Raw genomic sequence first — 13,859 nt, 5'->3', positions numbered from 1 at the left:
GTCATAATCTCATGATCTCGTAAGTGTTTTGATGATATTCTGATTATGAGACTATTTGTTTTCCTGTTCTTACTTGGATCTGTGTTAGCAGAACCGAATGCAGTCATCGCTGTTCTCATCAAGCCTTTTCAAAATGGAAAGTATCTATTCGTTGTTTTTATGATTAGAATATATGGAAAGATTCGTATCAAGCATCATCGGAGACAAGTGTTATCGTACATTCTTCATCAATGGGGATTTGATGGATATGGATTGCCTAAAGTATTCTATAAGCAAAGGACTTGGATATGGTATTGTGATCGGATCTGGAATTATGAAGCTTCCCCAGATCTTGAAGATTGTGATGAATCGTGACGTAACGGGTCTGAATGCCATGTCATTCTATATGGAATGTGCCGCATTCCTTCCTAGTATCGTATACAACTTCTTGAAGGGATATCCCATTTCTACATATGGTGAGAATGTAGTGATTCTCTTCCAGAACTACTTACTGGTGTTTTTATTCTGGATCTTTGCAAAGGGTGAGAACCGCAAATCGATTCTCCATATGCTCTTGGTCATTCTTGCTTTTATTCTATACACCTTTGTTTTGTTCTATTGTCCTCAAAAGGTACTTTCTCTTACCCCTGTTTCCTGTAGTATCTTTCTCTTCTTCCCATGGCGGGTACTCTTTCTGCTGTATTGGCTCGTGTTCCTCAAATCATAACCAATTTTAAGCAGGGTCACACAGGCCAAGTACTGCTGATGGATAAGTGTAAGTGTAGTTATCACTAATCACCTGGTTGTTCACGTTCTGTGGTTCATCAGCACGTATCTTTACAACTCTGCAGGAAGTTGACGATCCGATTATTGCCTCCTCCTATGTGATTAGTACAGTCTGTAATGGAATTCTTGTTTTCCAGATTCTATTGTTTTTCTTTTTCTATTCGTTAATAAGTAGTTATTGGAAGAAGACAGAGGAACTCAAGAACAAGAAGGAAGAATACAAATCTTTGTTACAAACATATTATAATGAATCATTAAACACTTTTAACTTCTCAATGATACCACTGCCTAAAGTTAGAATACCTGGGTCATTATTCTTATGAAGATCAATGATTTGTCGTAAGAATGATCCAATTTCAGGCTGAGATGCTAATTGATATAATCCATCATCTATTCTCTCATTTCTCAGAGCTACTTATACCTTCTCCAAGAAGACTATCTAAAAACCACAGACCCATTGTCACTACTGTCAGAAGATGGATTTGTTTTTTCAAAAGCGTAACCACAGCCTCACAAATCATTCGGTTTATCAACACTTTGTAACACTCAGCATCTAATTCTCGTTCATTCTTCTCAAACCTACCAGTAATGACTTCTTGTAAGAACGGTAGGACTTGTACACAATACTCAGGATTACTATCAAAATTACCCATGGAATCAACAATTAGAGAGAGTCCTAATCGTCTGCGAATAATCTCACAGACAGTCTTATCATTCTTTACTAGTAATGTTAAGCATCCCAAAGCGTATTGATGAACAATCACATTATGAAGGAATTGTTGAAGGAGTTTTAACAAGGATTCAACGCCATTCAATAGCATAATTTGTTTACGACCCTCTTCTAATTCTGATCTGTTTCTATTACTAATTACCATAAAGTGCTGATTTTAACATCACTCCAGAGAGAGAGATGGCTGTCTCTGGGAGTTGGACGCAATTTACGCACAGCACCACTTCTTCAATCAGATTCTGTTCCAATACTAACAGACAAGCATCTTCTACTTCTGAGTGAATCATTCCATAGTTACTATTTGAACAAAGAACAGCTAGAAGCCTCACAAATACCAGAATCAAGGCTTCATTGCCTCTATAGGATCTAAGTGATTTCACTACCTCCTCTAAAATATGAGATTCCCGTAAGATAGAGAGAGTAGTTGAATCAAAGCCTAGTTCTCACATTCTCATACAGTCCACACATGTATATCGGCAGATCTTCCCAACAAGACCACAGACGTATCGAAGACACTCCAAATCATTTGTATTCTTTAGCAAGTCCGAACAGATTGCTACTACTCCTTCATCTAACATGGCTTTGGCAGTCTTATGTTCACCAGCTTTAAGAAGCCATTCCAAAGCACGACACCCATGGCTACATAAGCGAGGATGATTCGGATAGGATGAAATAGCCATCACAATCGTTGCTATGTAATTATTGTCCATACAAGCACCAAGAGATGGTTCTAGGAGTGAAGAGAGAGAATCATCACAACTTTCCACAGAACATATGGATCGCATTGCTTTGAGAGAATCACATACTGCTTCAGGGTCCTTAATACAACAATTCAAAGTGGCAACAGCTAGATGGACTCCTTGATGGTTGATCACTTCCGACCGAGTTTGCTCTATAATGAAAATAGAGTGTAAAAAAGACCATCAATATTCATGGATAGAATAATACTGGAGATATTCCGACAGAGAAGAACATCATAACCATTGATGGGAAGACCTGGTAATAGAAGAGTAAATATATGAACTGATTGGAGATAAAGACGTCCTTGATTTGATGAAGAGAGATTCCGACACACAGAGATGATGCCAAAATAGAGACAATGATTCGAAGTTTGTGTCTGAAGGAGAGAGGGAAAGTTCTTAATAATCACAGAACTCAATAATTTGTGGTGAAAGGCAACTACAATAAAGAATTTGAAGTACAACTCACTATTCTCGGATAGAATGATATAGACTGATAGAATTTGTTTAACAACATCTAAGTTCTCTTTCCAATCTATTTCAATGCGAAGAAGAATATCCAACATCGCATCGGTTAGAATATCAGGTTGTAGTACATCTACAAATTAACCCAACAAAGCTCTATCCCACTATTAACACCAAAAGCAGCCATCACAGCAAGTTCCATGACCAGTGCCTTCTCACTATGTTCTCTCGAAATATTCTCTTTCAGTGCTTCAATAAGTTTCAACTCTTTAGCTTTACTAACACAGAAACCTATGAAGTGAAACACGTAATACAGATCAACTGAACTTGGAAAATGATATAAGAGCGCTACAACATAGTACTTTGACAGTCTCATCATCAGGAAAGCGTTGGAATATTGAGATCAGTGTCTCCATCAAAGGGAGTCCCTTGATCTGGCTTTCATATTTACCTTCTGTTTATCCAAATCCTGTTTCGACATACAATCCTTGCATATATCGATCAAATAGCGAATACCATGAATCTGGATCTCAGCATCACTCGTTGCACTATTCAAAATGTTTAGAGTGGATTGAATCTGAATTTCCATTCTTTTTGGTCGTAGATAGCTAGATAACAGATTACAAAATGAACCACCTTCCCCACGGTTTTATAGTACTTTCGCATCACTCTTGAAAAGAGTGATAATTCGATTGTATCTGACATTATTGATATGGCTCGCTATTACTGTGATTACTGCAAATCCTATATCAAAAATGACTCCGTAGGTCGTGTATAGTTGATTGTATGGATAGAGTCGAAGTAGAAAGGAGCATATTCGTGGAACAAAGCATCGTCAATTTGTCATTGAACATTACACGAAAGTGCATATTAGTTCTGTTGTTTGAGTAGTAGGTATTTGAACACTACCGTACACTTTTTGAAGAACAAAATAGAGGAGTAAGAGCTCATTAAACTTTGTGTCTGTTGACAAACAAAATTGATACTAAGAATGACTAGAACGACTGCCTGTCCTGTTCACAGATACTGGCAATCACCATAAAGTAGCGGAATGTATACTCATTCCATAGGAAGAACTTTTCTATTTGTTTGACACCCCGTTTATAACAATCCCATTCGGAAATCTTCACAATATTCTGCTTAGCCTTTTTAACTGATAAAACAGATCGCATGTATCGATCGATCTGACTTCGTGTATTCTCCTCTTCCTCTATATCTATGATCAAGAATGCATCCTTCGGATTCCTAGCACGTCTCTGAACATAGTACTCCCACTTTGTATCATACACACTCCATTCATGATCATCTGATTCCAAATTGAATTGTCCTACAACAATATCATTTGAAAACGGATCTTCTTTCGATTGGAAATGATGGAACACAGAATTACCTCCATCATAGAGACGATATGAAAACTCTGTGTTCAGACAACTCCCAATACTCTTTTCACCAACATAGTCATTAGGAGGACAAAAGAGATTTCGATTTGTGAGTTTCTCCGTGAATGGAGATACAAGTCTAACATGATATGAATCAAGGTCAAATTCAGGAAACAGATAGTCTGTACCATCACTGTCGATATACAATACCAATTCCTTATAGAGTCGTTTCTGGTTCATCAATTTGATTACTTTCATCAAATCAGAACCAAATAACGCTTCATTAGGAAGCATGAGGACTCCAGGTGATCCATATGTGAAGAATGACACATACACGTTATCGATTGCTGATGAACGCAGTACTCGTTTTGGGGAAAACGAGTTCCCCGACAATACATTCAAAACCTTAGTAGAAGTGATTTCAGCACTTCCATACTCAATTTCAATTCCATTCATTTTGTCATTCGTATTATTCCCAGGAGTCGAATATAGCTGATTATAAAACGGATTCAGTTCATCAGTAGCAACAGTTTCACTCATAAAGGTGATAATCTGCTGTTTTGGAATGCCGCGATTCAAGTAATAATGATAAGCAGAAGCAGCAGCCGCTTGATGGCGATAATTCCAGTACCCACTTGATCCCGCAACAATGACTGCCCAATCGGAAGCATTCACCGTTGCGAACAGGAGTATTAGAAGAAGAATCATTCGTAAATATATAGTGTTAGAATTTGATTTGTCAGGACATTGACACTCGTTTATTGTCTTTGATTGAATGCAACTATCCAATCGGAGTAGTCTGAAGTTGTATATGCCTGGAGTACGATCTCTTCCAAGGCTCTATCAATCACAGAGTTTTCACATGAGATTATTTCGAGAAAGCGATATTGATGCTATTCATAGTTTGTTTGATGCGTCGTTTCCTCTCCACTATGGTGACTCCTTTTATGATTCTTTGCGTGTTCAATTCTTTAAAGGGAATAAATTGATCACATATGTGGTCGAAACCCTCTCAGATGTAGTACAAGGAGATGTCTCTGATCTAGGATACTCCTGAACTGATTGGCTGTATTGTGTGTCAAGAACGGTCGACAGATGGAAGTGATTCAACTGGTCCTGTTGTCATTGAGCACTTTCTATACTCTCATGTCCTCTACATTCTGAATATTGCTGTTAGTGAAGAGTATAGAAAACGAGGAATCGGAACAATGCTTCTTCGAAAATGTTTTGAGCTTTGTGATCAGGATGATTTATGCGCTGGAGTAGTTCTTGCTACATTGGATTGTTTGTAGGTCTATTTACATGTATTGACTACGAATTCAGAGAGTATTCATTTCTACGAAGTGAATGGTTTTTTAAAGGTCCAGCGATGTCCAGGTACATGTATGGATGATTATTGTTGATAGATTTCTACTGTATCGAGGACAAGTGGATGGATTCATTTCTTTACTTCTACTCTTCCAAAGGTGCTCATGTTGACTATAATTCAACAATTGCAACTCCTGATAGTCTCTCGTTTCTCCTCTTATTGGGAGGAACTGTTCTTTCTGTTTTTGTAACCTACTCCGTCTTCCGGTTTATTCACTCATCCTTTGTTTGTAACAAAAATATTACTGACCATAGTATTCCCAAGTACCAGAGATATCTTTTTAGTTACGCTCCTATGAATCAATCCAATACTATAAAATCTACTCCCTTGAACTGAGGACGGACAAACTCACGAATGCGTCTATCCGCAACCTTACGAGCACGGACAACACGTCCATGGACAGCACAAGATACGCAGTACTGCTGCTTGATGTAGAGCTTAGGAAGCGTATACTCTATCTATGATACCCTCTGTTAATCTCTACGCTCATAAACCGAAGCATCACGAATATCTCTCTGAGAGGAGGCATCAACCATGTTTCTCACTTGGAAACGCTTGATGGCCTTATCCTAGGAAATGAAGAATAGTAGTTGCTTTTACCTTTCCGACGCAACGGAAACAATGAGTGCAACGAACAGGGTTCACATGACCTCTTCCCTTCTTGGAACGTCCGTGGTTTCTAAAAACAGTCAATCACCATTCAAGTGCTTTCAAAGTTGTTCAATTGCTAGTCCCTACCTTCTCTTGAAAGGCATTCTGGTTCTCTACAGAAATAAGATGGTATTATGCATTCCACTCCACAGGGAGTTTCAGCCATACTATAAATAGGGGCAGAATTGACAAAAAGGCTGGTATTCTGATGTACCCATATAACAGAATTCTGATCCGTATTCTTTTTTTCTCATATCTTTATAATAATCCTTGAAAACAATCGAATAGTAGCATTATTACGTAGAGTATTCGTCTCAGTCCCCGTATGATAACAAACAACATTATCCTTGCTTTTTCATGCCTATTTCAGACCGTCGTAAGTTTCGAACATTTACACTCTTTCGCGGAATTGGAGTTTGCATCTAGGCATAACAATCTTAGCATATTCTAACGGATCCTCCTTCATTAAGAAGGTTCTCAAAGAAACTACGTGTGCTCATTTCACTAGATACAGGAGTTCGAGAAGGTGTAGCTACTGGAGATGAAGACTGCATATTCAATCGCTGTTTTGTGACTGTATCCCGAGGAATCGCAATACTCCTCCGTGGCTTCTTTGGCTCTTCTTCAACCAGTCCCGCAAAGAAAGCTTCCTCAGATACAATAGGGATGTGCTGTATAGGTTGTTTCTACATCAAAGGTTGATCTTTCATTTACCTTCATTTGTTGTTGAGGTCGTTTTATAACGGAATTGAAATCTGTTACAGATTCTAATTTCTATGAGTCAAAAAATGCGATAACACTAACAGTGCCTGCTACAAGATCTGCCACAAGATAACTGTTGTCAGAACCCACGGGAATAAATACTTCGTCTTTCGATAAAAACTATACTAAACAACAGAAAGAGAAATAACATTAGGAGGTGGTGAATTAAAACTAGTAGGAAAGAGAAGAGATAGAATATGATTCGTTAGAATCGACTGATTGGTTCGTTTCAATCCATTAACATAAGCAAGAGACGAACCATCTATGATTGAGAGACAACTGAGTTATCACATTTCAGACACTGAAGACGAATACACTTTTGAATAAAATCCACTAGAGATCCTGTGAAGGCTTTATCTTGCGACTAGAATAATAGTTCAAATCTTGTAGTACCATCACTTCTGTATTACAACAGACAATCATCGTTGGTACACCCAAGTTGATTTCTAGAAGACCACGAGGTAGAATAGTATTCTCTTTCTGGACATCTGTAGAGGCCTCTTTGGGAGTTTCCTTTTCATAAATAAGAAATCTCAAGTCTACATGAGCGAGATCTAACACTTGCTTTTGCCAATTCAGTTGGAGAGTGTCGATCATCTTGGGATCCAATGAATTGAAGAACTCTGTAATCAAAGAATACCACTAGTCAATTACAAATGTAAATCACTCTTACATGAGTCAACTCATCCATGATAGAAGCGGTGTCACGAAAATCAATGGCAACAAGAAAAAAAGTCTATAGATAAATAGGGTCCATCAGATCCACATCTCCAAAAGCTTCCTTTGTTACCAATGACTCTAACGTATCCCAATATGTGTCGTTCGTAAGAATGAAAATATGGATCACCCCAGAATAGTCTATAATCAAGAAAGCAAAATAACATGACCTCCCTTCGCTGTCCTTCGATTTGAATACCCTACTGTGACGTATGAATAGTTTATAATGTCTATGTCCCGTTTCTTCAATGGAGCTTGCCCTAGAGTCTCCATGATTCCATCCACAATTCCAACACAGCTAGATTTGGAGTTCCCTAGACACTTCAACCACATTACAATAATAATTACCAAGAACAACGAGATTTGTCTCTTTCTTCATTTCATCTTTTGTTGCAGCAGTTAGAAAATCACTCCATATTGTAGATGTGGAATCCATCTGTGTTCCATATAAAGATCAAGTAATTGAAGAGATAGAAGATCGTGAATGGATTCCAAAATACGTCTTGATTTGTCGAATAGCGAAACCAAATACTATTTTTGTTGATAGCAAATAGTCGTAGAAAAGAGTCCTAACGATAAATGGAAGACACATTTCTGATCAACACCCCGTTCAAATCGGTCCGAGTTCATCCTGTGGTTCCCTTTACGATTCTCGACCATTACAAGCGTAGACCGAAGGACAGTGAAGAGGTTTTGGGTATGAAACACCTTCCGATCATCTAAGTAATAGGAACAATTATGGGGACGATCAATAACGGAGTTCTCGAGATCACCACCTGTTTCGCCGTTGCTTACACATTTGATGAGAAAGGACTTGTATGGTTGGAATTGTGGAATAATTGTATAGGCTGCGGATGGAATCAAGTTCAATGAAACTCTGTCTCTTTTGTATTCAACTGCAAATAAGTCAGATGTCGTCCTTGGATGGTAGTCCCAATCAGTTTGTATTATTGAGTAGGTTTGCTACTGTCAAGTCTCCCGTTGTTGCTGAGGAAAGGTGGTTTACAATGAACAACTACTACCGAACAATATGTCAGACGTTTAAGCCTGTATTTTAGAATTCGTGTCTTGAGCCATAGATCTTCTTAACCCTTGATACCAACTTCAATGGAGATCGCATTGTAGTTGAATCCTATTCTGTCACTTCTGTCTCTCTTAGTAGCGAGTTTGAGTTGATTGGAACTATCAAGTGTAGAGTATTGGCTATCAAGTTGACCAAAGTTCCGGTGGAGGTTTCAGCATCACATACAGAGAATGAGGTCCTCCAATCACTCCTGGGAGCTGAAGAGGTGTGTATAATGGAATGATTTTAACGTAGAATGTCCTTCCGAATAGTTCTGCAGAGATTTACAACGATATGGAGAGTCTGAAGGGTTCAATGCTTGATTTGATGGAGATTCTGAATGAGACTGAAGAGTATATTACGAAGGTGATTTCAGGTGAGATCACTCCTTCGGCAGAAGAGAGTCGTAAAGTGTTTAATGCGATTATGAGTGTTCCTCTCCTTTCCGAAGAGGAATTTAAACAGATGTTCCTTGCTAAGATGCGAGACTTTGCTCTTGTGTCGCATTTGAGTAATCTCGCTAGACGTGAAGTGGAGCTTGCGGAGAAGATGAATTCAATGATTACTTATCGTAATTAGTAACATGGGTTTCGTTTCCATTTCTTGTTACACAAACATATGATTTTGTAGTGAGTTTACTTATATAATTCTGAATGTCATTATCAGTAGAGAGTTGATGCATATCAACAGGGAGTTGATAGACCATTTGTTCTGAGGGAAGGGTACCTCCTTCTTCTTCCACTACACGAAAAGGAAGAGAGTCACTCTTCATCAAACTTGGGATTTCCTCACATGTAAAGAGACCAGGATTCATTCCATCATCGAGAGCATTGATATTGACCACCCATACCTTTTGTTTCTTGTCGATGTATACATCCATCTCAACTACGTTCATATCATTCTAACAAGTGTACATTGGTCAACAGAGAAATATGGAAGCACTATTTCATTAACAAACGCTTTAAGGAGTGATGCTAATTCATCCCTCTTTTCAACTAGGAAAGGATAAAATACACTTGTATCTCTTTGGGAGATGGCTCTGAGCTTACCACCTCCAATATAAAGACAGAATTCCATGGAAGGATAGTAATTGCACCAGCGTTGCAAGACAATAAGAGGCTCATAGAATGGACTCTGCTTTCTACAACTGATCTGAAACAAGCCATACCCACATGAGCTGATAATCACTACTGATTCGATCTGATGACTTCAAAAGAAGGAACACATGGCCTGGAGTCGTGCACTTCAAGGATCCAGTAATCCAAAATGCATCCTATTCCTCCATAATACGGTACATCCTTACTTTTGCAGAACTCCAGTTTGTCCGAACAAAACAATCTCCTCCAAATTCATCGATCACTTCCTGAATTTCATTTTCTAGATCCAAGAATGTAATTGGTACTTCTTCTTCCTACGTTTGAAGAAACTACACACAATTACTTCTATTTCAGCTTCATCACTGTCTGACGACAATTCTATAGGACGACACTTTCTTGGATCATCATAGGATATGTCGGTATTTGTAGGCAATACAACACCATCTTGAGCTCATTTTCTTCGATTTATTCTTACCACTGAGAATGTAGTCTACGAATTCCTGTTGAACTCGAATAAACCTCGTTTTCACAGTGTTCTCTTTGAATATTGGATACCAATAATCGATTGAGAAGAACTGCAAAAGAGTGTGTGACATGTATGAAGAAACATGAAATAACTAATGAGAATAAGTATCCAATCTAAACACATCAAGAATCGTCAACCCGGGTATAATAATGGACTTTTGATGGTCTTCCGGGACTACAAACTCCTTCTTCACAGAATCCCAGTTTGAACGGGAACAATCAACACGCACATCTCGAAAACGATACCTGTTCTACCATTCATAATATATGATCACACATACATCATATGTAAAGTTCAATGGGAAGAATCCACTTAGTGTCGTATCAAACACCTCATCAGTTCTTCGGAGATACCCCTTTTCTTTCACCACCGGTTCAAGATGACACAAAACCGTCATATTGACATCAGGATAAATGACAGGATCTTTTACTAATGTTACATTTCCATTTAAAATCTCAAGTGTCGTTGAATAGAAGTTCCGCCTAATAATCTCGATATTCCAGGACATATCTATATTACAACACACAAACGAGCATACAAGATACATAAAATGGGTCTGACACATACGTAGCCTCACTTTTAGGACCATTACTGATAGAATATCCCTGGCAGAATAATCGCTGTTCGATGTTAGGTAGAAACGTAACAAGGAAAAGATCCACCGAAGGGACATTTGCACGGTAGTAGGCAGTATTTCCATAGAATCCCAAGTCAGTAATATTCTGCCCAGTGAAATTCGACGGAGCCACAACACAAGTGATGCCCCCTGTATCAGACAATGTAACGTTGAGAAGTACTCCATAGGTTCCTACTGGCTCCACTAATTCAACTTCCATCGTGAACGGAATAGCTACTACGAGTAATTCAGACCGTAGAAGATTTACGTTTATTCTGTGTGTTATTTTCCACATTTGCAAACTTATAGTACAGTGCACTGAACATATTACCATGAATACCATCACTCGGGCTAAACACGTTCAAAATCTATTATCAGCAACCCCAAAATGGTACTTACACCAACTACAACAAGAAGTGAACAAAAAACACCAAAACTGTGATAATTGAACCTCCGTTCTGATAAAGCTGTGTAGCCTTTCACCTCATACCACATATCTTTTGTAGCAGCTTCCTGTGAGCAACGAAAATGACTTTGAAATCTGTACATAGAAAGGCTTCCAACTGATATATCACGGGAATTCTAGGATAATTAGGCTTGATGCTGATTGGATAAGTAAAAGCAAGACCGTCAATAATCTAACTCCTATTGATACTGGAAAGTGTGACATTGAATGACCGTGCTATCACTTTTATGTTACTATCATGTCTTGTAAATGCCAATATGATATGGTATCTTCTTACTTTCATTCACTTGTACTGATATGAATGCCCCTATCATAAATTGACATATTGAGATACAAAGCAGCGACAAGAAAGTACAACAGTACTACTCTACAGCCAATCATACTAATCGGGACTTTGAGTTCAACTATGATCTCGTTCATAGAATTTAATTTCAATGGAAACAGTGGGTTACTCATAAGAATCTGGATCATATCAAGAATGAACAACATAACACTATATTTGTTGAGATAATGGATAAAATGAATCTTGGTGAAGGATTGACTGAATTGTTTACTTATGAACAGTTATGACAGAAACTTCGGTTCATTGTTGTTATTATTCTTACTTCTATTGATTTGAGCATAACTCAATATCCTGTCCATAGAGTTTTCTAGTATAAGTACATATAGTACTTCTGTTATTGCCAAATTGGTTTGATTATCTTAGGATATCATGATAAGGCTGTTAAAACTATTCTACTCAGTAATAAACGTTTCCTATGATAATCCATAAAATGAGGATGTTTCTTCCAAACCGAATCTATTATCTTTCGGAAGTCAGCTTCTCTTTTGTTCAATAGAACCTTATCATGTCAGTGAATCCAGGTATTGGACAAGGTAGGTAACAAATAATGGGTATTAGACAAAGATGGTGTACCTATCCTTTTCGTTGGTGAAAAGCTATTACTTCGAAGAAATCGTATGCGTTTAATATCCAAAATTGGAAAGTAACATTTGATTATGCTTGTGACGTAGTTTCAATGTCAAGTCAGATGGTATTTTGTACCTTTCTACAGTACGGTTAATCTTTATTGCAGATAAGCAAACAGAGAGCTTTACGGGACTTGTACGGTTTATGGGCCTCGTTCATCCTTAGGATGTGCCTCTGATGTCAATTCGAAATGAGAAGTTTAATCAACCGATCTTTGGTAGTAACAACCTTTCTTTCAATGTGGTGCCTCAAACTGGTTGGGGTGAATCCTATCAGTTTTCTGTGGTTCTTGAGTTCCGAAATGGTGGTGCTCAGACATTTTTACGTATCTTTTGGAAGTTGATGTCCACAGTGAATGATGTCCGTAATCTTCCTGGTTGTTGTATGTCTATCGTTTAATTGGTAGTTGCTACTGCTGTTCCTACTCCGGCTATGGAAGTTGCTTCAGGTAATTGGGTGAGAACTGCTTTTGTTGATCCTTCTGATCCTACATATATCTATACATCTCAGCCCGTTCAACCGACCACTGTTGTTGATGATTGGAGTTGTGATTTCTAGTATATTCCTCAGAACTATCCTACTCCTATTTATGTTCAGCCTGTGTATTCTAATGCACAGCAAGTGACTCCGGTGCAACCAGTGACTCCCCAAGTGACTCCAATGCAGCCAGTACAGCCTCAGGTGACCATGGTGCAACCTCAAGTAACTCCAATGATTCCTCAGGTGCAACCAGTGTACCCGGTGCAACAACCTTCTCCTTATTCTCAACAGAACATTCCTCAAGGTACCTATGTACAGTCGTATCCTCAAAACATTCCACAAGCCACATATGCACCTTATACCGAACAACAAGTTTACTATCAACCTACACAAACCTCTCAGGGACAACCTTTACCATATCAAAACCAGGAGAAATCCTATGCTCCTACTTTTATGAAGATCCTGTAACATTTCTGTTTGAAAAGAAACATAATCACTGTACAGCTTTCATCATAAAGTCAGTGAATTCCTTTTCATTGACTTCGCCATCATTATCGGTATCAGCTCGTCTAATCATTTCTTCTAGCTCCTCCTCCTTAATATCAATTCCCAATTCGCGAGCAATCTTCTTCAAATCCGATACACGAACACTACCAGTTGCAGCAACATCAAACAATTTAAAAAGAGAGGCAGCATCACACTTGTTCTACGACATCACCATTACGAACTAGTTCAACAGATTCTGCTGTGATAAGTCTTTGGAATGTTTCAAGATCAATTTCATCGACGTTTAGTGCTAACATGTCATCAAGGAGCTGTAGGATGAGCAGACTCTTATCCTTCTCTTCCATACTATCCACTGTCTTTTGGAACTCAGCTACAGAGAGTTTTGCTACTTGTAATAGTACTTGGCTACATGGATACCATCTTCCGACCCTGCAAATACAATGAAGGAATTCTTAATCTCGTTAATATCTTCAGACCGCAATGAAGGCGGAAGCATGATATTTTTCGATTCCATGTTATATTGAGCGAGAAATTGGAGATGGTAATCTTCAAAGAT

General features: G+C 38.3%; 11 protein-coding genes across 11 annotated transcripts; 5 read left to right on the top strand and 6 right to left on the bottom strand.

Moving 5' to 3' along the window:
* Positions 1-45: 45 nt before the first annotated feature.
* On the top strand, positions 46-1,088 carry JH06_0402 (mannose-p-dolichol utilization defect 1 protein; the record flags this gene model as incomplete). The annotated part of the gene is given in 6 exon segments (XM_014673933.1): positions 46-140; positions 168-207; positions 263-628; positions 640-735; positions 765-910; positions 941-1,088. 6 exon segments carry the CDS (start codon positions 46-48, stop codon positions 1,086-1,088), a joined length of 891 nt encoding a protein of 296 aa, XP_014529419.1.
* A 541-nt stretch (positions 1,089-1,629) lies between these two features.
* JH06_0401 (hypothetical protein) lies at positions 1,630-2,175 on the bottom strand (the record flags this gene model as incomplete). The annotated part of the gene is made up of 2 exons (XM_014673932.1): positions 1,630-1,931; positions 1,953-2,175. The coding sequence occupies 2 exons, from the start codon at positions 2,173-2,175 to the stop codon at positions 1,630-1,632; spliced, it is 525 nt and encodes a 174-aa protein (XP_014529418.1).
* Positions 2,176-3,412: 1,237 nt separating this feature from the next.
* JH06_0400 (u1 small nuclear ribonucleoprotein) lies at positions 3,413-3,654 on the top strand (the record flags this gene model as incomplete). Its single annotated transcript, XM_014673931.1, is given in 3 exon segments — positions 3,413-3,463; positions 3,495-3,581; positions 3,595-3,654. 3 exon segments carry the CDS (start codon positions 3,413-3,415, stop codon positions 3,652-3,654), a joined length of 198 nt encoding a protein of 65 aa, XP_014529417.1.
* Positions 3,655-3,695: 41 nt separating this feature from the next.
* Positions 3,696-4,787, bottom strand: JH06_0399 (peptidase c13; the record flags this gene model as incomplete). Its single annotated transcript, XM_014673930.1, has 1 exon — positions 3,696-4,787. The coding sequence occupies one exon, from the start codon at positions 4,785-4,787 to the stop codon at positions 3,696-3,698; it is 1,092 nt and encodes a 363-aa protein (XP_014529416.1).
* Positions 4,788-4,854: 67 nt separating this feature from the next.
* JH06_0398 (n-alpha-acetyltransferase) lies at positions 4,855-5,482 on the top strand (the record flags this gene model as incomplete). The annotated part of the gene is made up of 3 exons (XM_014673929.1): positions 4,855-5,097; positions 5,126-5,341; positions 5,372-5,482. The coding sequence occupies 3 exons, from the start codon at positions 4,855-4,857 to the stop codon at positions 5,480-5,482; spliced, it is 570 nt and encodes a 189-aa protein (XP_014529415.1).
* Positions 5,483-5,747: 265 nt separating this feature from the next.
* Positions 5,748-6,203, bottom strand: JH06_0397 (40S ribosomal protein; the record flags this gene model as incomplete). The annotated part of the gene is made up of 4 exons (XM_014673928.1): positions 5,748-5,902; positions 5,933-6,017; positions 6,049-6,127; positions 6,187-6,203. The coding sequence occupies 4 exons, from the start codon at positions 6,201-6,203 to the stop codon at positions 5,748-5,750; spliced, it is 336 nt and encodes a 111-aa protein (XP_014529414.1).
* A 237-nt stretch (positions 6,204-6,440) lies between these two features.
* JH06_0396 (cytoplasmic dynein 1 light intermediate chain) lies at positions 6,441-8,014 on the bottom strand (the record flags this gene model as incomplete). Its single annotated transcript, XM_014673927.1, has 11 exons — positions 6,441-6,521; positions 6,552-6,785; positions 6,814-6,873; positions 6,904-6,981; positions 7,011-7,123; positions 7,153-7,225; positions 7,255-7,503; positions 7,535-7,597; positions 7,628-7,719; positions 7,749-7,892; positions 7,927-8,014. The coding sequence occupies 11 exons, from the start codon at positions 8,012-8,014 to the stop codon at positions 6,441-6,443; spliced, it is 1,275 nt and encodes a 424-aa protein (XP_014529413.1).
* Positions 8,015-8,157: 143 nt separating this feature from the next.
* JH06_0395 (eukaryotic translation initiation factor 3 subunit) lies at positions 8,158-9,220 on the top strand (the record flags this gene model as incomplete). Its single annotated transcript, XM_014673926.1, has 6 exons — positions 8,158-8,275; positions 8,309-8,394; positions 8,426-8,505; positions 8,537-8,627; positions 8,658-8,867; positions 8,897-9,220. 6 exons carry the CDS (start codon positions 8,158-8,160, stop codon positions 9,218-9,220), a joined length of 909 nt encoding a protein of 302 aa, XP_014529412.1.
* A 162-nt stretch (positions 9,221-9,382) lies between these two features.
* JH06_0394 (cell division cycle protein) lies at positions 9,383-11,429 on the bottom strand (the record flags this gene model as incomplete). The annotated part of the gene is made up of 12 exons (XM_014673925.1): positions 9,383-9,405; positions 9,434-9,526; positions 9,556-9,782; positions 9,814-9,914; positions 9,945-10,052; positions 10,082-10,182; positions 10,214-10,355; positions 10,386-10,514; positions 10,545-10,774; positions 10,803-11,117; positions 11,149-11,248; positions 11,280-11,429. 12 exons carry the CDS (start codon positions 11,427-11,429, stop codon positions 9,383-9,385), a joined length of 1,719 nt encoding a protein of 572 aa, XP_014529411.1.
* A 765-nt stretch (positions 11,430-12,194) lies between these two features.
* On the top strand, positions 12,195-13,264 carry JH06_0393 (hypothetical protein; the record flags this gene model as incomplete). Its single annotated transcript, XM_014673924.1, has 6 exons — positions 12,195-12,222; positions 12,248-12,332; positions 12,361-12,451; positions 12,482-12,692; positions 12,723-12,844; positions 12,875-13,264. The coding sequence occupies 6 exons, from the start codon at positions 12,195-12,197 to the stop codon at positions 13,262-13,264; spliced, it is 927 nt and encodes a 308-aa protein (XP_014529410.1).
* A 25-nt stretch (positions 13,265-13,289) lies between these two features.
* Positions 13,290-13,817, bottom strand: JH06_0392 (hypothetical protein; the record flags this gene model as incomplete). Its single annotated transcript, XM_014673923.1, has 3 exons — positions 13,290-13,502; positions 13,534-13,688; positions 13,721-13,817. The coding sequence occupies 3 exons, from the start codon at positions 13,815-13,817 to the stop codon at positions 13,290-13,292; spliced, it is 465 nt and encodes a 154-aa protein (XP_014529409.1).
* Positions 13,818-13,859: the final 42 nt, after the last annotated feature.

Source organism: Blastocystis sp. subtype 4 (assembly GCF_000743755.1).
Source record: "Blastocystis sp. subtype 4 strain WR1 chromosome Unknown seqid_0023, whole genome shotgun sequence".
Taxonomy (NCBI): Eukaryota; class Bigyra; order Opalinata; family Blastocystidae; genus Blastocystis; species Blastocystis sp. subtype 4.
The sequence above is the reverse complement of the archived record's forward strand: the minus strand, read 5'-3'. Positions and strand labels throughout refer to the sequence as shown.